General features: G+C 45.5%; 1 protein-coding gene across 2 annotated transcripts; it reads left to right on the top strand.

Moving 5' to 3' along the window:
• The first annotated feature begins 6,021 nt into the window (after positions 1-6,021).
• On the top strand, positions 6,022-17,986 carry GPHB5 (glycoprotein hormone subunit beta 5). 2 transcript variants are annotated; one of them, XM_053287191.1, is made up of 4 exons: positions 6,031-6,141; positions 6,977-7,052; positions 11,830-12,034; positions 17,478-17,986. In XM_053287191.1, the coding sequence occupies exons 2-4, from the start codon at positions 6,991-6,993 to the stop codon at positions 17,664-17,666; spliced, it is 456 nt and encodes a 151-aa protein (XP_053143166.1). In that variant the 5' UTR covers positions 6,031-6,141; positions 6,977-6,990; the 3' UTR covers positions 17,667-17,986. The 2 variants fall into 2 exon arrangements, with proteins under 2 accessions (XP_053143168.1, XP_053143166.1); XM_053287193.1 differs by lacking the exon at positions 6,977-7,052 and having other exon boundaries at positions 6,022-6,141.
• Positions 17,987-26,053: the final 8,067 nt, after the last annotated feature.

Genomic DNA, 26,053 nt, shown 5'->3' with positions numbered 1-26,053 from the left:
AACAACAACAACAACAACAACAACAGCAACAACAACACACCAGATATAACTGTAGTCGAGAAGAAAGAAAAACAAGTCAAAATAATTGACATAGCAATACCAGGGGATAGAAGAAAAAGAAATAGAAAAAAATCACCAACTACAAAGATCTACAAATTGAAATTGAAAGGCTGTGGCAGAAAAAGACCCAAATAATCCCAGTGGTAATTGGCGCCCTGGGTGCAGTTCCAAAAGACCTTGAAGAGCACCTCAACACCATAGGGGCCACAGAAATCACCATCAGCCAATTACAAAAAGCAGCTTTACTGGGAACAGCCTATATTCTGCGACGATATCTATAACAACAGCAACAACATTGACGATATCTATAACAACAGCAACAACATTGACAATAAAATTCTGGTATCCCAGGTCCTTGGGAAGGACTCGATGTCTGGATAAAACAAACCAGTCAATAACACCTGTCTGACTGTGTAAAATAAATAAATAAATAAATAAATAAATAAATAAATAAATAATAACAACAACAACAACAACAACAGCAACAACATTGACAATAAAATTCTGGCATCCCAGGTCCTTGGGAAGGACTCAATGTCTGGATAAAACAAACCAGTCAATAACACCTGTCTGACTGTGTAAAATAATAATAATAATAATAATAATAATAATATAATATAATATAATATAATATAATATAATATAATATAATATAATAGCAGAATAGAAGAAAAAGAAATAGAAAAAAATCACCAAATACAAAGATCTACAAATTGAAATTGAAAGGCTGTGGCAGAAAAAGACCAAAATAATCCAGTGGTAATTGGTAGGGATGTGCACGAACCGGTCCGGAGGCCATGTTGGAGGCCTCCGAACCGGTTCGGAGCCGGACCGGTCCGGCGGTCCGGCACCGAGGGGGGGGGTGTCTACCCTTAAGGGCAGGGGGGTAGAACTTACCCCTCCCACCGCTCTTCCCCCTCCGGCGCTGTAGTTTTAAGCGAAGTTTTGCCCCCGTCGTCGCCTGGAACTCTCTGTAATAGCAACATGCATGCACGCCAGTCAATAACACCTGTCTGACTGTGTAAAATAATAATAATAATAATAATAATAATAATAATAATAATAATAATAAATAAGTTGCTCTCTCACACACAATTATGACTCCTTATGTTACTTCCTAGCATCTATCTATCTATCTATCTATCTATCTATCTATCTATCTATCTATCTATCTATCTATCTATCTATTATTTAATATATTGTATACCACCCAACACACAAGTCTTTTGTTACAACAAAACAATAAAATGTAAAAAAGGTTAAAACAAAACAATTAAAAACAATTAAAAAGGTTAAAACATTACAACAATTTCAAACTTTAAAAAACATTAAAAACTATTAAAATCCATCAAACTATTAAAAACGGTACTAATTAAAAGCCTGGGTGAACAAATGTGTCTTGACTACCTTTTTAAAAGTTGTAAGAGATGGGCAGGCTCTTATTTTAGCAGGAAGCACGTTCCAAAGTCTCAGGGCAGCAATGGAGAAGCCTGTCCCCCAAGTAGCCACCAGAGGAGCTTGTGGCAACTGCAGACGAACCTCTCCTGATGATCTCAATGGGCGGTGTGGTTAATAGTGAAGAAGATGTTTTCTTAAATACCCAGGCCCCAAGCTGTTTAGGGCTTTATAGGTTATAATCAAGACTTTGTATTTTTCCCAGAAACTTATCGGCAACCAGTGTAGATCTTTTAAGATAGGAGTGATATGGCTTCTCCAAGATGACCCAGAGACTAACCTGGCTGCCGCATTCTGGACCAACTGCTGTATCTGGGCTATGTACAAATGCAGCCCCACATAGAGCACATTGCAGTAGTCAAGTCTGGAGGTGACCAGTAGATGTACTACTGTTCTGAGATCATTTATCTTAAGAAACGGGTGTAGCTGGTATATCAGCCAAAGCTGATAAAAAGCACCTCTGGTCACTTCCTTAACCTGGGACACCAGGGAGAGGTTTGTGTCCAGAAGCACCCCCAGACTGCGTACCTGTTCCTTCTGAGAAGTGTGACCCCATCCAGAACAGGTAGATCAAAATCATCTCCTCAGTTTCAACCCCACACAATAAGTACCTCCATCTTATCTGGATTCAGTTTCTGTTCGTTATCCCTCATCCAGCCCATTACTGCCTCCAGGCAGGCATTTAGGGAGGTTAGGCCATCTCCTGATGATGTTAACATGGAGAAAAAGATTTGGATGTCATCAGCATATGGATAACACCCTGCACTAAATCTCTTGATGATTGCTCCCAGCAGTTTCATGTAGTGAAACAACATCGGAGACGATATGAAGCCCTGAGGGACACCATACCGAAGTCCAGATTTTGAGGAACAACAGTCCCCGAGGGACACCATCTGGAATCTGCCAGAGAGGTAAGAGTGGAACCACTGCAAAGCAGTGTCTCCTACCCCCAACCGCCTCAGACGCTCCAAAAGGATACTATGGTCGATAGTATTGAAAGCCGCTGAGAGATCCAAAAGTATCAACAGAGTCACACTTCCTCTGTCAATTCCCAATTGGAGATTATCCATCAGGCCCACCAGGGCAGTCTCCACCCCATAGCCCATGCGGAAACCGGTCTGAAACGAGTCTAGATAATCAGATTCATCCAAGACTGCCTGGAGTTGGGAGACCACCACCCTCTCAATTACCTTGCCCAGCCACAGAAGGTTGGAGACAGGCCTATAGTTGCTCAACTCTGAGGAATCCAAGGCAGGCTTTTTCAAAAGTGGTCTAATAATTGCCTCCTTAAGACAAGGAGGCATCCTGCCCTCCCTCAGAGAAGCATTTATGATTTCCACCAGGCTGTCTGCAACAACCTCCCTTCTAGATAAAACAAGCCATGTTGGACAAGGGTCAAGAGAACAAGTGGTAGGCCTCACCGCTCCAAGCAGCTTATCCACATCTTCAGGAGTCACAAACTGAAACTGATCCAGCCTGAGCACATAAGAGGAGTTGCTGGACACCTCTGATTCAGACATTGAAGTAATTGTAGTGTCTAAATCCAAGTTGGCCTGAATATGAGAGATTTTATCCACAAAAAACTCATTAAACACATCACAGCGAGTAATAGATGGTTCCAAGTTCTGATTCAAGGGAGGGGGGGCACTTATTAGCCCTCTCACAACCCTGAACAACTCTGCTGGATGTGAACTTGTGGACACAATACGGGCTGAAAAGAATGGCTTCTTTGCTACCTGTATTGCCAGAGCATAGATCTTCAAATGTCCTCTATGTTGTAATCAGCTGCCACAGCAGCACCCTTACTTAGCAGCAAGAATAGCCATACGCTCAACTAGAGCAACTTCAGCCACATTTTGGCTGACTACACCTTGCAATGCAGACGGCAGAGCAGACCTGAGCACTTAGTGAAGCACAAGTTAGACTCAAAGCCAGACATGCAGCTCATCACAGCAATCACCAAGAAATATATCACACACACACACACACACACACACACACACCCTATCTGCCACTGTCCATTCCTTGTCACAACACTATCTCACAAACAAAACAAACCACAAACAACTCAAGGAATCAAAGGAAGGCACCCAAATTCTGTCTTTGTCAATCTGAGAGCCTGCAAAACCAGATAGTCATAGCAGCAATAATTCAGTGCTGAGAAAAGAAAACCACAAAATCAAACTTTCCTTCCTCTTCTCCTGGTGTATCCTCTTCATCAAGAGAGGCACACTATAAGGGCTATCTCTGCCTTGTAGTCCCTTTGAATAAATTTTGAAACTCCCTCCGTTTGTCTTCCTCTCCCTGCCCCCAGCCAATGGGGGGCACAGTTGCCCATGGCAACATGTGATCTGTACATTAATAAGCCAACCAAGAAAGAAAGAGCTCACAAGCCAATTGGAAGCCAGTGCCAGAAAACCAATCAGCAAAGGAAAAACAGGCCTCTAAAGTGGCGCTTTGATTGGGGTTTTTCTGCTCAGAGCTTGAAACAGGCCCTTTATTCTGTTTTGTGACCGAAACACTCAAAATGGCCACTGAACTATGGCCACATTATGAAACATAGGAAGTTGCCTTATACCGATTCAGATCATTGGCTCATCTAGCTCAGTATTGTCTATACTGACCAGCAGCAGCTGTCCAGGTTTTTAGGCAGTAGTCTTTCCAAACCTTACTAGGAAATGTCAGGGATCAAACCTGGGACCTCCTGCATGCAAAGCAGATGCTCTTCAATTGAGCTATGGTTCCAGCCACAAAGAACCTCCCCCTCCAAATCAACATCACTACAAAACAAATTGTTCTAGTAAGAGCTAATCTGCCTAATTTCCTTTCACTATCCCTACCACTGGACTAAATTTGGTCCAAATCAGTTAGGCAATTCACATGTTAGCCCACTTGCCTCTCAAATGTTAATGAATCCACCACATTATATTGGGGTGGATGACATCACCACAACTATGCCATTGAGCTATCCCTATGTGTCCCTACAACTGGACCAAATTTGGTCCAAATTGGTTCCCACTTGCACCTCAAACGTCCATGTGTCTGCCATCTTGAATCATGGTGGATGATGTCATTACAAACTGTGCCCTTGTGGTATCCTTATGTGTCCCCACACTTATAGCAAATTTGGTTCAGATCAGTTAGGCGGTTCACAAGTTAGCCCAATTGTGCCTCAAACATTCACACAACCACCATCTTGAATTGGGGTGGATGACATCATCACAAACTACACCGTCTGCCATCTTGGACTGGGGTGGAGGACATAATTATGAACTACGCCATTGAGAAGACTCACTACAACTGTATCAAATTTTGGTTCAAATCAGTTAGGTGGTCTACATATTAGCCCTTTTGCGCCTAAAACATCCACATGTCCACCATTTTGGATTGGGGGGGATGATATCATTACAAACTACACCACTGAGGTCTCTTGATGTGACATTCACTACAACTCTACCAAATTTGGTTCAAATCGGTTAGACGGCCCCCAAGTTAACCCACTTGCGCCTCAGATGTTTATCCATTCGCCTTCTTGAACTGGGGTGGATGACATCATCACAAGCGACACATAGAAGTGTCCCTATGTATCCCTATAGCTGTAGCAAACTTGGTTCAAATCAGGTAGGCGGTTTATAATTTTATAACTTGCACCTCAAACATTCACCCAACCACCATCTTGAATTGGGGTGGATGACATCATCACAAACTACACCATTGAGGTGCCGTTTTGTGTCCCTACAACTGTACTCAATTTGGTTCATATTGGTCCAGGCATTGCAAAGTTGATGGGACACACACACACACACAGAATGCCGGGTGGCCTCATAAACCTACTGGTAAAGGTAAAGTGTGCCGTCAAGTCAATTTCGACTCCTGGCGCCCACAAAGCCCTGTGGTTTTGGTAGAATACAGGAGGGGTTTACCGTTGCCTCCTCGCACGCAGTATGGGACGATGCCTTTCATTCAGCATCTTCCTGTATCGCTGCTGCCCGATATAGTACCAGCGGGGATTCGAACCAGCAACCTTCTGCTTGTTAGTCAAGCATTTCCCCGCTGCATCATTAGGTGGCTAAGCCTACTGGAACATAGCCTAAAAAGGGCAAAGAGAGTAAACTTTAGTCCAGGGTTTCCTCTTGTTGTACGACTGGCTCAGTTCTTGCTTTCCTGAGGTAATGGATACCTGGGAAGCAGCCTCTAATAGGAAGCCCGTCTCTGATAGGAAGGGACTGAGAATACTACAGAGGAGGGGAAGATCAGAGCCCTGCTCATTCTTTCCTTCCCCGAAATCTGAAGCCCCACCAAGATGAGCCTTCTGTTTCAGGCGGGTGATGTTGGGAGAAACAACACCCCTGAAGTAAACAAGCACTGGAAAAGAGAGGCTTGCTTCCCTCCCCAGAGCCTTTGATGCTTTTGCTCATTCATGTAAGGATCTGCCTCCATTGTGATTTGACTGACATGGCCCTTTCTATAAATTTGAGCAATTAAGCAGCCTGGTAGCAGCTGGGAAGGAGATCTGCCGAGCGCAAAGCCCTGACTGAGACTGCCGTGCAGGTCTCCTGGCTTTTGCAAACTGCGACCTGCAATTTAGAACTGCGGCGGGGGAAAGGGTTGCACCCGCCAGGCTAGGTAAGAGGCTTTGTTGTCTTTCTGCTGCATGTAAGTCACGGCTGATGTGGCTTTGCACAGAACTGTGTCAAGTAAGTATGGGAGGAGTGGTGGTTCCTGCAGGGAACGCTCTGCCACTGCTGTGACATCTGAAGCCACCAATGTTGGGTGGAGAATGCCGGGTTGTGCCATGAAACTGACTGTTAAGAAGTTTAGGGCCAACAAAAAGAAGTACTTTTTCACACAACGCATGATTAACCTACGGAATTCTCTGCAACAAGATGTGTCAGCCACAATCCTGAATGGCTTTAAGAGGGGGTTAGACAAATTCATGGAGGACAGGTCTATCAATGGCTACTAGTCTGGTGGCTATAGGTCACCTCCAGCCTCAGAGGCAAGATGCCTCTGAGTACCAGTTGCAGGGGAGTAAAAGCAGGAGAGAGGGCATGCACATACACCTCTTGCCTGTGGGCTCCCCAGAGGCATCTGGTGGGCCACTGTGTGAAACAGGATGCTGGACTGGATGGGCCTTGGGCCTGATCCAGCAGGGCTGTACATATGACTTTGTCAAGCCGATTTCAAATGTCTGGTTCTAAACGTTGGGCTGAGATGGGTTACTGACATCTTCCACCTGACACTGGCAATTTCAGATGTCACAGAGGCAGCAGTGATAGTGGGATGGCATGCATGCCAGAAACTGCCATTTCTCCCACATTACTTGCCACTGTGAAGCCACCCAGCTGATGCAGACATGATCTGCAAGCCCTATGGAGGCAGTAGGGCATGGGTCTCCGCGGTAGAGATCAGGCGGTCGTGTTAGAAGCATTACCGTATTTCTCGCCATTGTCGCAAATAGAAACAAGGCCAGGAATGCTTCTAGGGCTACTGACCAATTTCTGCAATGGCGCTTCAAGTCCTTCTGTCTTTATAAGGTATGTGGATCATGTCAGCCAATGACCTTAATTCATCCACACCAACTTAATGGGTGAGATAGAGCATAGTTAGTGTGGTGTTGTGCAGGGGTTCTCAAATTTGGGTCTCCAGATGCTGTTATTAATTAATTAACCCAAATTAATTATATTTATTAGTTGTTGTTGTTGTGCCGTCGAGTTGTGCGACTCCTGGCGAACACAGAGCCCTGTAGAATACAGGAGAGGTTTCCCATTGCCATCTCCCATGCAGTATGAGACGATGCCTTTCAGCATCTTCCTATATCACTGCTGCCCAATAGAGGTGTTCCCCATAGTCTGCGACACATACCAGCGGGGATTTGAACCGGCAACCTCTGGCTTGCTAGTCAAGTTATTTCCCCACTGCGCCATTAGGTGGCTATTATATTTGTATACCACCCCAAACATACATCTTTGGGTGGTTTACAACAACATTAAAAAAAATTAAAAGAAATATGAAAAATTTAAAACAATTAAAAACCACAATTCTAGTTAAAAAACCTTGGGTGAATAAATGCATCTTCAGGGACTTTAGAATTGTCGTCGAAGGTGATGCTCTTATTTTGGCAGGGAGTGAATTCCAAAGTCTCCGAGTGGCAACAGAGAAGGCCCATCCCTGAGTGGCCTCCAGATGAGCTGGTGGCAACTGCAGCCAGACCTCTCCGGATGATCACATAGGGTGAAGAAGCTCATGGAGAAGAAGACATTCTCTTAAATGCCCAACAAACAATGGTTTCCCTGTTCATTTATTAGATTTGTACACCACCCAAACTTTAATTTAATAAAATAAAACAAGACAGAAATTAAAACCGGAAAGCAATTTAAAACCACAAAGGCCAGTGTGGCTGGGGATGATGGGAGTTGTAGTCTAACAGCACCTAAAGACTCAAGTTTGAGAACCCCTAGTGTATTGGCTAAAGCACTGAACTTGGTGTGGGGAGAGCGGCGTTCATATATCCACTCAGCCATGAAGCTCACCAAGTGACTCTGGGAGAGTCACCGGAATTTTTCAGCCTAAACTACCTTGCAGGGTTGTTGTGAGAATAGAATAGTGGTAGTGGGAGAACCCTGTACACTTCCCTGAATTTCTTGGAGGAATAGTGAGACAGACATATAACTAAAAATAGCTAATTAGGGGGAAAAAAATCAAAGGAAGTTTTGCATCCAGAACGGCTATTTGTATTAGCATGATTAGAAGGAGAACAGAGCCATGTTGCCAACATTCAGTGATAGTATGGACATCTTAGTAATAACTGCTACAAAACTTTCTTTTATTGTTCTGGTAGGGGAAGACACTGCTGTGAAGCTGGATTTTGGTTTTCTGTAAGACTTTCACATTGAAGAATACCACAGACAGGGTTCGCCTCTTGAGTTTCTCAACAGGCTTATCTGCACTACAGATTGGAAACTGTTGCAACAGCCATATCCTCTTCCTAGAGAACGTGGGGAATTGTTGTTTTCTGACAGAGGCTATAGACTATTGAAAGGGAATTTGCACCATCTATCATTCTCAGGAGGATTCTTTGGGGAAAGGAAGCCATGACAATTAAAATGGGATATTTTTGTAGTATAGCTATTACTATTATTGCTTTCCAGCAAAAAGGTCCACAAAGTGGTTTACACAGAAGACATAAGGAGGCTGTTCTTACCATCAGCCCAAACCGGGCTGAGGAAGCCAAGCCTGGTCTTGGCTGATCGTAAGAACTGCTGGAATCATGCCTGACCCCAGTGGCAAACTTTGGTGGCAAACCCGCCGATGAGGCCAGCCTCCTAAATAGGGTTAAGAGAGCTAGTGTTCCTTTAGTCCTGTTTTTTTAATCGTCTGCCAGCACCGGTTGCTTTCAGCTGGGGCTGGAAGACTGTGGGGCTCCCACCTGTCACTGGGGGGGGGGGCTAACCAGAATGCACGGTGCACTTGCACGGTGCATCATGGGATTTCCAGGGGCTCAGACGACACATCCTGGCCCCTGGCCCTCCACGCTGCCTGGAGCAGCAGAGGATTATCTGGCTGCACGATCCATGCACCTCGCTCCTTCGGCGGATCATCTGCAGGTTGCTGAACCTTCCTCCCTGCCTGCCCACCAAACCTTTCTCATGGATCGTGAGAAAGGGCTCAGTAAGATGGTCCCCTGTCCCCACAGGCTCATAGTCTGAAAAGAAACGCAAGGTAGACGCTGGCAACAACCACTGGAAGCATACTCTGCTAGGGCTGAATAGAGCCAGTTGCTCTCTGCCTGCTAAAAAATGAGAGAACCACCAGTTTGAAAGGTGCCTCTTTGTCCAGTTAGTAGGGATGCAGCATGATAGATATGGTCTAAGACCTTTTGTAGTTAAGAGATATTTGAATTGTCTCCCAATATTATATTATATAATACAATTGTATAACTAATTACATTAATTATATATTAATATAATTAATATATTAAATGTTAATTAATATTTAGTATTAATGGAATATTAATTAATATTTAATATTAATTGACTATTCATTAATATTTAGTATTAATGGAATATTAATTAATATTTAATATTAGTTGAATATTAATTAATATTTAATATTAATTGAATATTAAGTTAATTTTGGAGAGGTTTATAGCTTAGAAAAGAAAATGACACAGGCAAGAAGTCACCCTACTGCTTTCTAACTCACTGAATGACTGAAGAGGTTTGCTCCAATGCTACTACCCAGGAGTGTCTGGTCCTAATGATTGGGGGTGGGGGTGTATGCCAAAGGAGGCACAGCTGCCTCCAGAGCTCTGTTTGCTCCTCTCTCCCCTGCCCCAGTGTTAATGAGAGCTGCCCTGCCTGCAGGCCTGCCATTCATCAGGTAGAGCTGTGTGGTTAACCGTGCAGCTCTACCTGATGAATGGTCAGCCTGCAGGCAGCATGTGGGGTGTGAGAGAGGGGAGCAAACAGAATATCAGTATCCAGATGACAGACTTCTGTAGGTTCTACCCCTCACCCAACATGTCCCTGCAACACTCCACCCCCCCCCACCGCAAATTTCCATGCACTGCAAAATAGTGATGTATGCGGTTCTCTTCCTTCCTTTCCCACAATGAATGAATGAATGAATGAATGTCTGGCATCCAGACCAACAAAGCATGGGTGCTAGGTGAAAAGCACTGATGTTGCCGATGCGTTTAGCAAAAGCAGCATTAGCTTGCTGAGTGAGTGGACTTCTGAAGTGCTTCAGTCATGTTGAGGGGTGGGGAGACATTGCCAACTGGTCACTCAGCCCATCAAGGAGATGAGTTGGGCGTGGAGGGGAAAAGGCAAGCTAAGCTGCTTCATATTTTTTTAACAAGAAAAAAAGGAGGGCAATTGAGAGATTCATGGTCTGTGAAGGCTACTGGTCTTGATGGCTGAAGGCTATCTCCAGATATGGAGGCTGGATGCCTCTGGATACCAGTTGCAGGGGAGCAACAGCAGGAGAGAGGGCAGAGGGCATGCCTTCATCTCCGGCTTGTGGGCTTCCCAGAGGCAACTGGTGGGCTACTATGGGAAATATGGCGCTAGACTAGATAGGCCTTAGGTCTGATCCAGCAGGGCTGTTCAGTTCTTATGTTCTTGAGGGCAGGGGGAAGGGGAGAATTTTGACGACCTCCCCTTCCTCCAGAAGCTCTCTGTGCCACCCAAAAATATGTCCCTGAGGGTCCCACACTCCTCTGCTACATAATTTCAGGCAGCACAATGTGCTTCTGGGGGAAAGAGAGGTCACTGGAATTCACTTCTCTTGTGAGTCCCAGTCCGGCTTAAGTCAGGGACTCAGCAACAGCTCTGGATCTTTTCGCCTATCAGCTGTGCTTTGTTAGTCTAGATGTCAGTCATGTAGGCTATCAGAGCCAGCTCCGGGCTTCAGGGGACCTTCAACAATGCCCCGCATAGCCCCATCCTACCTGGCTGAGCCTCAAGAAAATTGTCCCACCAGCACCCGCCCCCCACCCCCGAAGGTGCTGAGCAGAAAGATGGTTTCAGGCATCAGTAGTGGGCTTTTCTGATGGCTGCCCAACATTGTCAGCCCCGTAACTCTTGGAAAATTGTCCCCTCCTAGCTGAGAAACACCAGCCCCTAACACTGGCCTTGGAAACTATTGATTGCTTTACATGGCTGATGCTTTTATACTAATTTTATACTGGTTTTACTGAATGTGCAATTTCTTTTATGACTTCCACGGTTATGATCGGGGTGCAGATACAAATACGACAAATATTTATATACCGCTTTTCAATGAAAGTTCCCAAAGTGGTTTATTTATATTATATTATATTATATATTTATTTATTACATTTATATCCCGCTCTTCCTCCGAAGTGCTCAGAGTGGTGTACATGCTTATTTTTATCCTCACAACAACCCCGTGAGGTAGGTTAGGCAAACAAAGCAAACAAATAAATCTCTCTCCCCCCCCCAGTATTTGAAGGGCCCCTCTATATTTTACTAAACTTTGCCAGGCAAACCTAAAAACCTGTCTCTCTTCCCCCCGCAAAAAAATTGTCCCCCCCGCATTTAAGTGAGAAGTTGCTCCTTAAGCTTTCCCTCTGTCTACACCCTTAGTCTGGGTATTGAGTTTTATTAGTTTTTAAAAATAATGTTCATTGCAGCCACCCTGTGCTTGTTTTACCATTCAAAGGGAGGTAGAGAAGTGATTTACAAATCAGGAAATACTGAGAGAGAGAGAGAGAGAGAGAGAGAGAGAGAGAATCCCATTCAAGCTTGTTTCTTCAACAAAACCCCATCTTTGCTGCTTCTCTCACAGCATGAAGCTCCAACAGGTCGTGCTGAGCTCTCTGCCTCTCTTGATCCTTGCCAGTGGTATCAGCGCTCTCAAGCCTCCCAACATCAACTTGCGGACGTTCATTGGCTGTGCTGTGCGGGAGTTTACCTTCCTGGCCAAGAAACCGGGTTGCAAAGGGATGCGCATTACCACAGATGCCTGCTGGGGACGCTGTGAGACCTGGGAGGTGAGATGGGCTAAGTGGGGACACCATTGAGGTTTTTGAAATGCTGCACAGTGTAGAAAAAGTAGAGAGAGTGTAGATTTCTTTCTCTCACTCCTCATACTGTACCAGTGCTCAGAAGCTATGCTCAAACATTATGTTCAGCACTTGCACAAGCTAGCCCTATTGGGACTGTGTAGAGGCAAAGTGGGTACAGCTGCGCTAAAGATCTCCACCTGCAGCTGCCATGTTACTTACCTAACTATAAGTTGCAAGCATCATTTTGAATTCAGTAACATATGCATCCTCTCTATCTCTCAAGTACTGCTCCAGGAACTGCAGTTTGTTTGTGTGGCTAGATTGGACTCTAGGCTCTGTGCCCTTGATGGACAACATAATGAGCATAAGAATCCCCCCCCCATTTTAATATTAAAAAGGCTCCTAGCCAATGATCAGCTTTTTGTTTGTTGTCACAAGGTGGACCACTTCCAAGTCCTCTGGGAGCCTCAGCCAATAAGGAAATGCTCAGCTATGACTGATGTAAGGGGAAATGTGCTGTCAACTCCTAGCGACCACAGAGCCCTGTGGTTGTCTTTGACAGAATACAGGAGGGGTTTGCCATTGACCTTTAATCAGATGTTTTGGAAAGGGGCTGGAAGGAAACAGAAAGCCCCATTTTTATTAGAGAGAGAATTTTTATTGTGTTGGTGATCAGAGGCGTAACAGGGGGGAACGGCACCCAGGGCAAGCTCTGCCCCTGAAATTGCGCCCCCCGCCCCCCCACATACCTGTGCCCCCCTGGCCGGAGTGAGCGCGTCGGTGGCGGGCGGCGGCGGGAGTGAGCGTGGCAGTGGCAGGCGGCGGCGGATCGCTGAGTGCAGCAGAGCGACGCCGAGGCCTGCCGTCTGAAGCGATGCCGGGCCAGACGGCAGGCCTCGGCGTCGCTCTGCTGCACTCGGCGATTCGCCGCCACCCGCCACCGCCGCACTCGGCAATCCGCCGCTGCCCGCCACCGCCGCACTCGGCGATCGGCCGCCGCCCACCACTGCCGCGCTCACTCCCGCCGCCGCCCACCACCAACGCGCGATCCGGGGGGGGGGGGGGTTGGGGGGCATGCCACTTTTTGGCGCCCCCCCATGTGACCCACCAGAGTGGCGCCCAGGGCACGTGCCCTGCCTGCCCCCCCATCGTTACGCCCCTTTTTGTGATCCATCTTTGGGAAATGTGGTTGTAGCTTGTGTAAAATGGAGGCACTCAGTCTGCAAGTCAATGGAGTTCAGAGAAAGCAGGTGCCCAACCAAGCCCCCAGAAGGCACTGGATTTCTCCAGCATTTGCTGGGAGCTTTTTTCTTTTCCTTTCCTCTGTTTGAAATTTTCACTAGCAAATCTTAGGAATATTCAGAGATCTTGAAAACGGGATGGGAAAGGGATGGAATGTGGTGGACTGACTGACTCTCCCTCTGGGGAGTTCTTTTCATAAGAAACAGCCACCTCCTTTCTTGCCCCTTGTTCTTGGGATTTTAAGGAAAGCCTGTTGCTAGCTCCCCCCCTCTGGAGGGAGGGTGGACTTTTTTTTTTAATAGCTTCCAAATAAAACATGATATTTTAACTGAAAATATGAATTGGACAACTTCAAACTTATCCTGTCTGAAATGTGTGTCTTTAATACATAGGAACATAGGAAGCTGCTGTATACTGAGTCAGACCATTGGTCTATCTAGCTCAGTATTGTCTACACAGACTGGCAGCGGCAAAACCTCCCTTGTTTTTAGTGTTTAAGAATTCTGAGATTATTGCCTTCTATTTTTGAGCAACCTAACGGGCCCAGTTTGGAAACCAGGGTCAAAGAATAGTTAAATCCAGAATAGTTAAGTCCAGAATAGTTAAATATTATTTGGTCAGGTTTGTGATCTATATGGCTTAATGTTCAAAACTGATAGTGTAAATGTTGCAGAGAGTTGCAGCCAATTCTATACAGTTTCCAAGTAAAGCCTTAATGAACTCATGGGGGCTTATTCCCAAGTAATGGTTGTGTGCATAGGATTGCAGGCAGCCTAAGGACATATCCCAGAAATGTTTATATTGTGAGAGAGGCAGCAAACAAAAAAAGTCTTACATTAAAAGAAGAAGCATGCATGTTCATATTTGTGTGAAGAAAGGCTCTGTGCGTGCCCGTGAGGGTGGGGGCATATACCTTGTAGTATTTTCAAGCAGTGTGAAACTTGAAATTGCAGTGAAACTGCAAACAGGTGCTGAAGAATCTAACCCTCTCCCCACTTCAAGTGGTCTTCTTAGCCAAGTGTGGGGAGGGCTTGGTTCTCAATTTGCTGCTTACCACCTCACCTCACCTCATGGAAAGACTGCCCCTGTGTACTGTTTGATAGCCACTGCCAGCCAGTGACTGAAGAAGAAGAGGCCCAGTCTGCTTGGTGTAAACACAGGCTTGCAGCACCTTTGTTGAGGCTTTTAGAGGCCTGTTCTAGCACACAACTGGATGACATCATTAGCTCCTGCATATTTGAAGTTAGGCTGCAGCTCTTCTGAGAACCAGTTGATCTCAAATTCCACACCGCAGGTTTCCCCTCGTTGAATTAATAAAAGAATCCTTAGCGTTGTGTGGCAAAATATCTAAAGTGTTTATGTAATGCTCTTATTATATAATTTTGAAAGCCTCTTACAGCTTAAACACTTAAGAGGAACTGTCCTTTATTACTCCCCTGACATAAAATTCCTTGGAGATTAAAATAGAGCCCCTGATTCACAAATGATACATTTTCTTCCATATCCTACTAATATGTCTGTTTCTAATTTTGGTTGCCTCAGAATGGTGGTAATTGCATTGTAGGTGTCTGTGTGAGTGGGTGTGACACAGAATGGGCAAAGCAAGTCCACACACATTGAGGAGAAGAAGATAGTGACTAATTTTAGCCTCCTTTGCTATACTAGGAGGTCAGAGCCTAATTTCCTTCCTACTCCTGGGAAAGTCCTGTTCTGTAGGGAGGCTTTTACTGAAGAATAATGACGGCTTAATTTTCTGGCATGACAAGTGATGGGAAAAGCTGTGCTTTAATTTTAGCTACTGATTTTTTCCATTGTGGAAATGGAAAATGCTTTATCCATGAAGTCCTCCAGAAACCAGCGACTCCAAGGGCTAGAATGCTCCACCCTCCATCGTAGATGTTCAGGCTCTATTGGAAAGTGGCATCACCTAGGTAGCATCAAGGGCTTTATACAAATGGAGCACACATGTACTCATAGGTCATTGATAAGGGTCAATGTAGGCAAGATGCTACCATATTTATCCACATAGAAGATGAGATTGAATTAGACAGCCCCCTTAAAATATAGAGGTGAAATACAGGTTATACCTATATTTACCCCATAGGAAGAGCACTCTGCATTTAATATGACCACCCAGTTTCTAATATAAAAGTGTTTGGAAAAAACCTAGTACTGGATTCAGGTAAATATGGTAACTGTGTTGTTTCTGCTTTTATTTTTTCCTTAACTGAATTAGCCATAGGCTACCCAATCAGAATTGGAACTGTGGCGTGCAGGAAGGAGGCACTAAAGTCTTTTACCTTGCACCATAGTCCTCATGAAAACATCCCCTGTCCATTGGTGCCAGTGGAAGTTTCCTTCCCAGGGCTTGTAGCAGCTTCTGAGGGAGCGTTTTAACTGGACATGCACGGAAGGGGTTAAGCGTTCCTCCTCCCTGAGGTCATTCACACAATCAAAAACTGTGTTCTACCTGGGTTTGTGAGTTGTGTGTGCTCCCAATTTTCAGTTGTGCGGAAGCAAGGTAGGAGGAAAACCTGGCCAGGTCGTTCTCATGATTGGGCGGCAGGGAAGACTGCAGAAGCTTGCCTTCCCTGCAGACTATCACTGAGGCTTATCTGGGCGTGTGCATCAGTCTGCTGCCGCCCCAGGAATTGTAGAGGCAGGAACATGTCACCCTGGCCCCTGGAAATCCCATCATGCATGGTTCGAGTTCCATTAGTAATGGAACTAAGTGGAGAGATGCAGGATCCAGAAGGGGAGGCAATTAGGAAAGGGAACAGGAAGTCTTGGGGCAAAAGGTCCTGGGGTGGATCCATTCCCTTAACTGCTAAGGGAAGACTCGTGAGTGTACAGTTGGAGCAATAAAGCTCTTACATGCAAACTAATGGTAGCATGTGCTAGACTAACAAAACAAGTAATCGACAGTTCAAAAAGATCTCGGCAGCTACAGGGAATGGCATTGGGCATGTCAGGGAGCCTCAGTATTCATGTGCATACATGCAGAGGTGCACCTAGGTGATTTTGGAGCCGGGACCTAAAGGCCTTTGGAGGCCCCCCCTCCCCTGCAAATTAAGCATCATCATGTTTGGCCCGGTGACCACACTGCCCGGGATATACTAAAGAAGATTTGAGGGGCCCCAGGGGCTGTGGAGGCCCTGGACTTTGGCCCCAAAATCCAGCCGTAAGAGCGCCTCTGCATACATGTATATGCATGTGCACTACAGACAAGATGCATCCACCTATTTACTCAGAGACAGAAATTCTTCAGCCTTCTTGTGTTAATGGATACATTTTGTTTGTTTGTTTGTTTGTTTGTTTATTATTAATCAAATTTGTACACCGCCCCAAACTTTCATCATTGGGCCTTGTCATATTGAGGCTGTTCTCATGAGCAGCCAACCCAGACTTAGGCAATCAAGCCTTGGCTTGGCTGTCCGTGAGAACTGCCAGGATCCACCCGGATCCTGACGGTGCTGTGGCGCCAGACCCAGCCCTGAAGCCCAGCTCTTAGCCAAGGTTAAGTGTGCAAATGCGCCCTTTTAATCCAGATCCTGGGATCGTGTGTCAGTGTGGGCTATCTGTAGCTCGCACTGACACAGAGACGGGTGCTTAGAGCGCCCGTCCCCTGGAGGGATCCTCCAGTGCCATGCGCTTGGAGTGTGGTGCACTGTGGGATACCCAGAGGCTGTGAGAATGAGTCCCAGCCTCATAGCAATCTGCCCTGCTCCACGCTACACAGAGCAGCAGTGATCATGTGGGCGCTTCCACCAGGCTCAGTGCTCGTCTGGGGGGAAGGCAAGTTTTGCAAATCCTTCCCGCTCCCTGCCCGGTAAGTCATATGAATGGCCCCATTATGTGAAGGAATACTGTACTTTGATCTTGCTAGACAATAAACACATGAAGGTGCCTTCTAGCGAGCCAGGCTATGGTCCATCTTACTCAGTATTTTAAGTGGGTCTTTGGGCAAATGCCATCCAACCATCTGCTACCTGGTCTTTGAACTGGAGATGCCAAGGATTGAAACTGGACCAATTGCATGCAAAACATAGGCTTTAGCACTGAGCTATGGCCCACCCATAATTTCACTGGGTGCGCCTACGTTTTAGTATTATGATAGAGAAAGGGAAAAATTCTTTCTGTCCACTTTCTCCAGCCAATATATCTCTTGTTCCTTCCTTGTGGACAGAAACCAGTGCTGGATCCCCCTTACATTGAAGCACACCACCGGGTCTGCACGTACAACGAGACCAAGCTGGTGACGGTGAGACTGCCAAATTGTGCGGCCAATGTCAGTCCTTTCTACACATACCCAAAGGCCATCCGGTGTGACTGCAGTATCTGTCTCACCACAACCACTGAATGCGAAACCATCTGAAACTTCTAATGACTGCAGTACAACTTGTTGGGGTGCTTTGGGTAAAATCCTACCCGGCTAGGGCAAGCATGGTGTTGATGACATAAATCAGGACAGAGTATAGCTATCGTGGTTCTCTGCCCCAATCCTTATTTACGGATCAGCTGTAAATGCATCCTAGCAACCTGCTGCAAGATTTGCTTGATACAGCTGTACATTCCAAAGCCTTATGAATAATATTATCCATCCTAGTCCTGATAGTACAGTTTATGGTCAGAGACTAAAATGCTGTGTGTGGACGCAACGGCAGCATAAATGCAAGATTGGCTTGGAGTGTGAGATTCAAGTCTAAATAAGTACATTTTGCATTAGGGCAATCCATATATGTTGCAATTTGTATACATTTTGCAAACGGATCACATTTACAGAATCTCTCTCTCTCTCTCTTCCTGTTTTTGGCATATGTTATTCTGTAGTTTTTACTATAAGTATCACTTATTCATTAAGGTCATTCACACAATCAAAAACTGTTTTCTATCCTGGTTTGGGAGCTGGGTGCACTCCCAGTTTTCGGTGGTGTGGAAGCAAGGTAGGAGGAAAACCTGGGCAGAAGTAATTGTGTGGAAACGAGGTAGTAGGAAAAGCTACCTGGGTTTTCATCCTACCTTGCTTCCACACAATCACTTCTACCCAGGTTTTCCTCCTACCTTGCTCAAGTAGAACACAGTGAGGCTATTCTCACGATTGCAGAAAATCAGGCGAGCCTCCGCTAACCCGATTTTCTGTAATCATGAGAACCACCGGGCTTGGCTGCGAGTCCAGTGTTTCTAGAGTGGGTAACCCGCTCAAGTACCCCTCCCCTAAAACCAGGTTTGCGGAGCAAGCGCTCCGCAAACCTGTTTTTCAAGATCGTGAGTAGCCATGGACCAGCTCCGCGCCACACCTACTCATGAGGAGACCCCTAGAGAGGAGGCAAAAAGCCACCTCCCAGCTCCAGGGGTCTCCCCAGTATGCCCTGTGCACTCGTGCAGGGCATACTGGAGCTTCTGGGGGCTGCGTGGCCGCTGAGCTCCCCAACCCCCACCGGCTCCGTCACAGAGCCGGCAATTATGTGGGCGGCCGATCCGGCAGCCCAGGGCTCCCGCTGGGATCATGTGCGGGGATCCCCACAAAAGCGGCAAAAGTCGGTTTCACTGATCGTGAGACCCGTCTCAGTTTTTGATTGTGTGAATGGTCTTTGTTTCTTTCTTTTAGAAAAAGGGGCAAGAATGTATTCTGAACACTAAAATTCTAACTGAATACTGCCTGAATTTTTAAAATTCTGTTGATCTGTCTTTTGAGATTTCAGTGAGCATTGTCAACATACTTCCAACATACTGTAGTACAACAACAGATGGGAACCAAAAGTTGGGAATCCCTGTGCTAATTGATTGAAAAGTGCTATGTGGCTAACCAACACCAACAGAATGGCCTGGTTCACACAATCAATCAAATCTAGGTTTAATGTGGGTTACTGACATTAGCGTGATTGTATGTGTTGGGATTTCCTACCCTCCTCCGTGAGACAGGGCTGTTCACACAGTCAAATGGCAGGATGCTGGGAGAAACAGGGGGTTCCAGACGTTAGGATAACCCCAGTAACTACCTTTCAGGAGTCAAGAAGGGCTCAGAGGGATGTGCAACAGTTGCTAGGGGGTGGGCAGGTGCAGCCCAAGAGGCAGCTGAATGTTGGAGAGGGAATAGCAAGGCTATCAGCTCCACAGCCGTGAATGGGTGCAGAAAGGCTCATGAAGGGGGTGGAGTTGGAGAACACGTCCCCTTTGGAAACCAGGGATTGGGTGGCCAATTCACTTGCCTGGCCAGGGAAGAAGGAGCAAATGGGGAGAGGGGAGGAGTGTCCTGGTAGGGCTTTATTTAAGGCAGGGGCTGCCAAAGATGAGAGGATCAGCAGGGATGAGGTTTGTCGGTCTGATGGACTCCCGGAGAGGAGCTCAGGCTTTTTGCTCCTGCTGCTAGAGGAAGGAGTGGACTGAATATATGTCCCTCTTCCCCCAACTCTGAGGCAAATCCCCGTGCCTATAATTCAAGGGTGAGAGGGTGGAAAGTTATCTAGAGAATTTCTCCTCCCTAAACACGGACAGTATGAACCCACACCAAGATGGTTTATGGCCTGAGATTAATCTGAGATTAATCACAGTCATTCAAATCCAGGCTCAATGTGGTTTACTGACATTCTTGGTGTGGTTTCACACAATCACAAGAATGTCAGTAAACCACATTAAGCCTAGATTCGAATGACTGTGTGAACCAGGCCAATGTTTTCCCCATGTATGTACTCTTGGAATATTAACTCTTGGAATATTAACTCTCTCTTTCTTTTGTATGCCTTGTAAACTTTTAACTGCATTATTTATTAAATGTTATTGTTCTCTCATTGACTTGTGAAAACTGTAACGTGACTGGAAAGGAATAATAGTTCGCTGATCATAGTCATTGAAAAAGCTTTTCAATTCTCTCTCCTGAATCTGTTCCAATTACTGTAAATGGCTTCTGACCATCTGTGGCACATTCATCTGTGTTCTTAATAAAAATAAAATCATGGTAATTTAGCAACTTGATGCAATATTTGTGTCTTATTTTCCAGTCCCAGTGATGTAACTCCAACAGGGGATGCCCTGGCTGGCACGTTCCTTTGAAATCGGAAGTATTTGTATTCAGTCTTGCTTTCTTCAGGGAGAATATTTGCCCTATTCACACCTTATGTTCAACACAAACACAACTCAACGTGTATAGAGTACCCAGATACATATTGGTACACAGGTACAGTTATTCACACATTATATTGAATATAGGTACAGCAGTACATTTCCTATCTGTATCATGCATTTGTAGGGTCTGTACCCACGTTCACATTTAAAACGAACGCAGGTACAGTCATTCACACAAACACATGTACGAGTGTACTGACATCGAAGTGCAAGTACAACACAATGTCCAAAAAGGACTATTGTGGTGTTCCTCTACTGCCTCACTCTAGAAACACAAAACAGGAGAGGAGAACTGGTCTGGTGGTAGCAAGCATGACTTGACCCCTTAGCTAAGCAGGGTCTATCCTGGTTTTATATGAAAGGGAGACTAGAAGTGTGAGCACTGTAAAATATTCCCCTCAGGGGATGGAGCCACTCTGGGAAGAGCAGAAGGTTTCAAGTTCCCTCCCTGGTAGCATCTCCAAGATAGGGCTGAGAAAGATTCCTTGGAGAAGCTGCTGCCAGTCTGTGTAGACAATACTGAGCTAGATAGACCAATGGTCTGACTCAGTATATGGCAGCTTCCTATGTTCCTATGTTCCTAAAACAGCTGGCCAAAATTGGGATTTCTACACAGAGAGAAATCTAACTTTGTCACTGAGAGTACATTGAACAGGAAGCTACAGTCAGTCATGGGTTTCTGACCAATATCCCTGTATGACAGTCTGTGTCTACAAATACATTTGTCACAGACACACTTTTACATGCCCACCTAAAACTATAAACCTATTTTGCTTGCACAGGGAAAGGAGAGAGATTCTGTGCCTGCCCCCTTTTCTTATGATGGACCTAATCCTTGAGGAGCCTTCTCATCCTACTTGGGAATCAAAGAAGAAAGACTGTTCTGTTCTCAGTGGTACACATTTGTACAACCAATCCAAAAGCAGGTTACATTCATTGGTTCTGTGCTGCTTGCAACCATAGAGAGGCTCAGTGGCTACAAAGAACTGTGTCATCACCAAGCAATGATTTCCCCACCATTCCTTGTGGGAAAAGCATCACTACAGCGAGGACACAGTTCTTAGTAGCCACAGAACCCCTCCATGTTCGCTAGCAGTGTGGATGGGGTTTGGAATAGCATGGAATCAGCACACACACACCATGATACAGGAATGCCATGAGAAATGCCATGAGAAATCCCAACTCTTTCTCAACTTCACCTGTACCATCATGATACCACAGAAGAAGCATATCCTTAAAGACCAACATCTGGGACAAACGTTCTATCTCTCCCCTGGATAGGCTGGCCTTGCTCTGAACTCTTGATGGAATGCTTAGAAGGAGGGCTTTTAAACTCCTTTTTCCAATCCAATGCTTTAAAAGTGTGTTCCTGATGGGCTTGTAAAGATCTTCTTTCCCTCCCCGCTGCCTGCCAGGTGGACAATTATGTAACTAATCAGGATTCTCATCCTCAATAAGCTTTTTGTTGAAAGGTTTTATTCACCCCCCCACCCCCACCCCAGTTAGTTAAATTTCTCAGCGAGTCACTGAAAACCGACACGTTCAGGCTATTAATAGTTGCTTTGCCAAGGAGAGCCTCAGCTGTCTCTTCGGTTGCATTATGTTGGCATCCGTCCAGAACCCAGTTCTTATTTAGGCCATTAAGAATTGCTCCGCTGGCTATCAGAATTTCCCACACACTGCTGTGACATGCCACACAACTAGTGTACCACACGATGAGGCATTACAAACTATAGAAATGGTGCTAGGAAAAAAAAAGATATACTCTTGTTCTTCTTACCACATTTCTTAAAGATTTAGCCACAATAGCTCTTAAATATAACTTTCCCCGATTTTTTAGACTGGTTTTATTGGCAGGTATCGGGGGTGGTGATGGGGATGCCGCTTTGCCTCAGAGCTGGCAAATCTCTTTATGGCCGTCTTTGAGCAGTCCCATATCCTAAAAGACAATAGGTTTGCCCAATTTATTGGACTATATAAGAGATATTTGGAAGATATTTTCATCACCTGGACAGGCTCGGAGGACAATCTACTTGGTTTTGAGTTCTTTCTAAACAATATCCATCCTACTATAAAATTCCAATTGGCATATGGACTGGACAAGATACATTCCTGGATGTCAAGGTCAGTAAGATCAATGACAACCTCAGTACAGATGTACACAGGAAGGTAATGGATCCAAATTCTCTGCTCAAATATGACAACTTTCACCCTAAGACTTTAAAGGCCAACTTACCATATTCTCAAATGCTACGTCTGTGTAGAAATTGAAACACTTTCTCATTCTTTAAGAAGCAGGTCCTGGTACTGGAGAGACAATTGTTGGAAAGAGAATACCCCCCAAAAGTGACCAAGCAGGCCTTCTGTAAGGCTAAGGCTACTAGAAGGGAAACTCTGGTAATGACTAATAACAACACCTTGATGCTCTCAGATAGAATGGTTGTCCCAATAACTTTTGGGACACATTCTAAGCATATTGAATATATTATTAAAAGGCATTGGTACCTATTGAGGGGCATCCCTAGATGTAGGAAACCTCCAATGTTTGCACAAAAATGAGGCAAAAATAAAAAGGACTTTTTAGTATATAGTAAAATGGACAAACCATCAGAATTGAGGGCCGGGTATAACCACGAGGACATGCCAGTGGGCCATTTCTGTTGTGGCAATTGTAGCATCTGTGTAAACTGCGTGAGACTTCACTCATTTGAATGCCCACCTAATGGGACGGGATTACAAACTTCTGGATATTTTTACTTGTCAAACCATGGGGGTCATTTATGTGATCAAATGGCCATGTTCATTGCTGTATGTGGGTAAAACTAGCAGATCCATTAAAACAAGAATCATAGAGCACAAAAGCTGTATTAGGAGAAAGATTATACAAGCACCACTAACAAAACATTTTTGGGAACATGACCACAGACCAGAGGATATACAGTTCTGGTGTAGTGAAAGGGCCAAATTTGTGAACAAAAACCTTGAAAACTGGCTATTGAGAAGGGAGCTTTTTTGGATTTATACTCTAAGAATGTGGCCCCCTTTGGACTGAATGAAGCTATTATTTTTGGGGGAGGGGATTGCTTTATAATTTTAGTCTCTGCCCTTTGTTTTTGGATAGCATGGCATTAAGAGTTGTGCTGGGACAGCTTCTCAGCACCATTCATGGTGATACTTGAGGATGTAGTCCACCTTTGATGATCAAGCCTTTTAGGAGGGAACTGGGTTGCACCAGAACTTGGTCCTAAGGAAGAAATGTAATAGGATAAAGACCTCTCCTTCTCCTTTTAGGGTGGGACTACTCCATTGAAACTAAAGAACATGCCCAAATAGCCATGTTGGAAAGATACTGAAATCTATAGCAATTAAGTCCATATAGCTTGTATTCTTAGAGATCCATCATGGGGAATTTGACATATCTATAGAAGTATGGAACAGCTAGTATTTTGTATCTTTAAAGAAATATGATTACAACAATATACATGGATGGATTAATGCTTGCCTGCTTTTAATAATATTATGTACATTATATTTTTTAGCATTTTGTGTATTATGTCATGAGCCTGTGGTGAGAAGAAGAGTGAGCATTTCTGAATGGAGCTGGGCCAAAAATTCAGAAGTTGTAAACATGCATGTTTTACACCTGTCTGTATAGTGGGATGACATTGGTAGAATATGTTTATGCAGTAACTGAACTTTTCATATATATTTATCATCTTTCATAAATAAAGTTTGAAATTTTGTTAATTGCACACCAAACATCTGGCTGCACATGAGAGGACAGCTGATACTTGGGGACCTACAACAATTCCTTTATAACAATGCCACTGAGGAAGGCCCAAGATAGGCCAAAATGTGTCTGGGTATAGTAGAAAAGGAAGATCATTCCCTATAGATCTGCAATGGTTGTCAATGCCCCATAAGACACAGAATTTACATCTCCATCTGATTCCACGATAACTGGATCCTCCCTCTCTCTGTATCGGACTTCCAGGTATCTAGAAGGTTAACTTATGGAGGACTGACTTGCAAGCTGTATATTAATTTGGGGGCTCTTAGCAGCAAGGTGGATTGTGAATTTTCACTTTAAGGCAGGGAAGAGCCGCTCATGGCTGCACTGCAAATGCAGCGCCAGCAGAAGTCTAACTCCCGAAGGGGCCACGTGGCCCCTTCGGGAGTTAAATGGCCAGCGCTGCGAACACAGCGCTGACCTGCCTCTCAGCTCCCAAACGGAGCTGCTGGGCTCCATTCGGGAGCCAGACCACGCCCTCCTGTGTCTGACGTCAGATGGCCAGGTCCCACGCCTGACGTCAGACGCAGGGGGTGGGGTGAGCAGGGCCGCTGCTGCGGCTGCACACAGACCACTGGTGGTCAGGCTCCACGCCTGCTCAGAGGCAGGATGCCTCTGAATGCCAGTTGCAGGGGAGTAAAAGCAGGGGAGAAGCAGGGCATGCCCTCAACTCTCGCCTGTAGGCTTCCAGCGGCATCTGGTGGGCCACCGTATGAAGCAGGATGCTGGACCAAATGGGCCTTCAGCCTGATTCTCACCCTCAGCCATAGAGCCAACTTCTTCTTTCTTCTCCTCCTGCTTCTTGCCAGAGAATCTGTTCAGGCTGAAAGGCAACAGCCAGTGGTGGTTTACCCGGTTTACCTGGCTGGGCTCTGGAAAGGCTACTTCAGAACTTTCTTATATCTGTGGCTGCAACCTGCGAGATACAGGTAGGGCATGCATCCAGGGCAGGGTGGTTGTCGTTGAACGTGATGGAAGGTTCATGCTAAGCCACAACCTTGAATGTAGCTGGACTTGAGAGTTTAGCTGGCCAGACAACCCCCTTTTCAATCTCGCCTTACTTATCTATTAAGGTATAACGTAAGTGGCAGCGCAGTGGAGATCCCGTTGCTTAGCCCGGGTTTTGGCCCCCAAAGCAGGCTAAATGCTTGTATATCGGTGCCGCGTGGCACTCACACGGTGCGTTCTGGAAGCTCCGGAGGCCTCCTTGCTACCGGCAGAAGCGGGCACTCATCTGGGTGGTGGCAATAGGGCTGGGATCTTCTGCAGGGGAGGTAAGCTTTTTGCGTCTTCCTCCCTTTGCCCCATCTGAGCTCATTCTCCAATCATGAGAACGGGCTCCTAGTCTTGGATGCAGGCAAACACAGTATTACTTATTTCCCTATGTAAACTGTTCTGAGAACTTTTATTGATGAGGGGCCCCTGTAGAAGCCATTAAGTTCAAAGCCTGGAATTACCTACCTGCACCCCTGGTTGGACTACAACTCCTGTCATCCCCAGCCAGAAGTCCTGCTGTAGTTCAATAAAGGCTGGGTCAAAAGTTTGCTTGTTTGTTTTTATTTACTACTGTTATTTCCGCTCTCCTTCTGAAGATCCCAGAGCAGTGGACCTTGTTATGTAGCAATCCCACTCTGAGCGGGTTTAGGGATTGTCCCTAGTCAGAGAAATGACCCCGCTCTGTCTAGAGTGTCAAAAACTGATGGGTGGTGTCTGTCTCTGCCAGTGGCGAGTGCTTTGTGTACCAGCTTTCTCTCCCTCTCTCAGATGCCCTCCCTTGCTCAAACATCCATCCATGAGCAGAGCGCTCCCCGCTGAGAGGGATCACATGTCGTGTCCCCAGCTGGTGAGTG

The sequence above is a fragment of the Hemicordylus capensis genome, chromosome 1, assembly GCF_027244095.1.
Source record: "Hemicordylus capensis ecotype Gifberg chromosome 1, rHemCap1.1.pri, whole genome shotgun sequence".
NCBI lineage: Eukaryota > Metazoa > Chordata > Lepidosauria > Squamata > Cordylidae > Hemicordylus > Hemicordylus capensis.
Note: the sequence above shows the minus strand (reverse complement) of the source record. Positions and strands in the feature narration are given on the sequence as shown.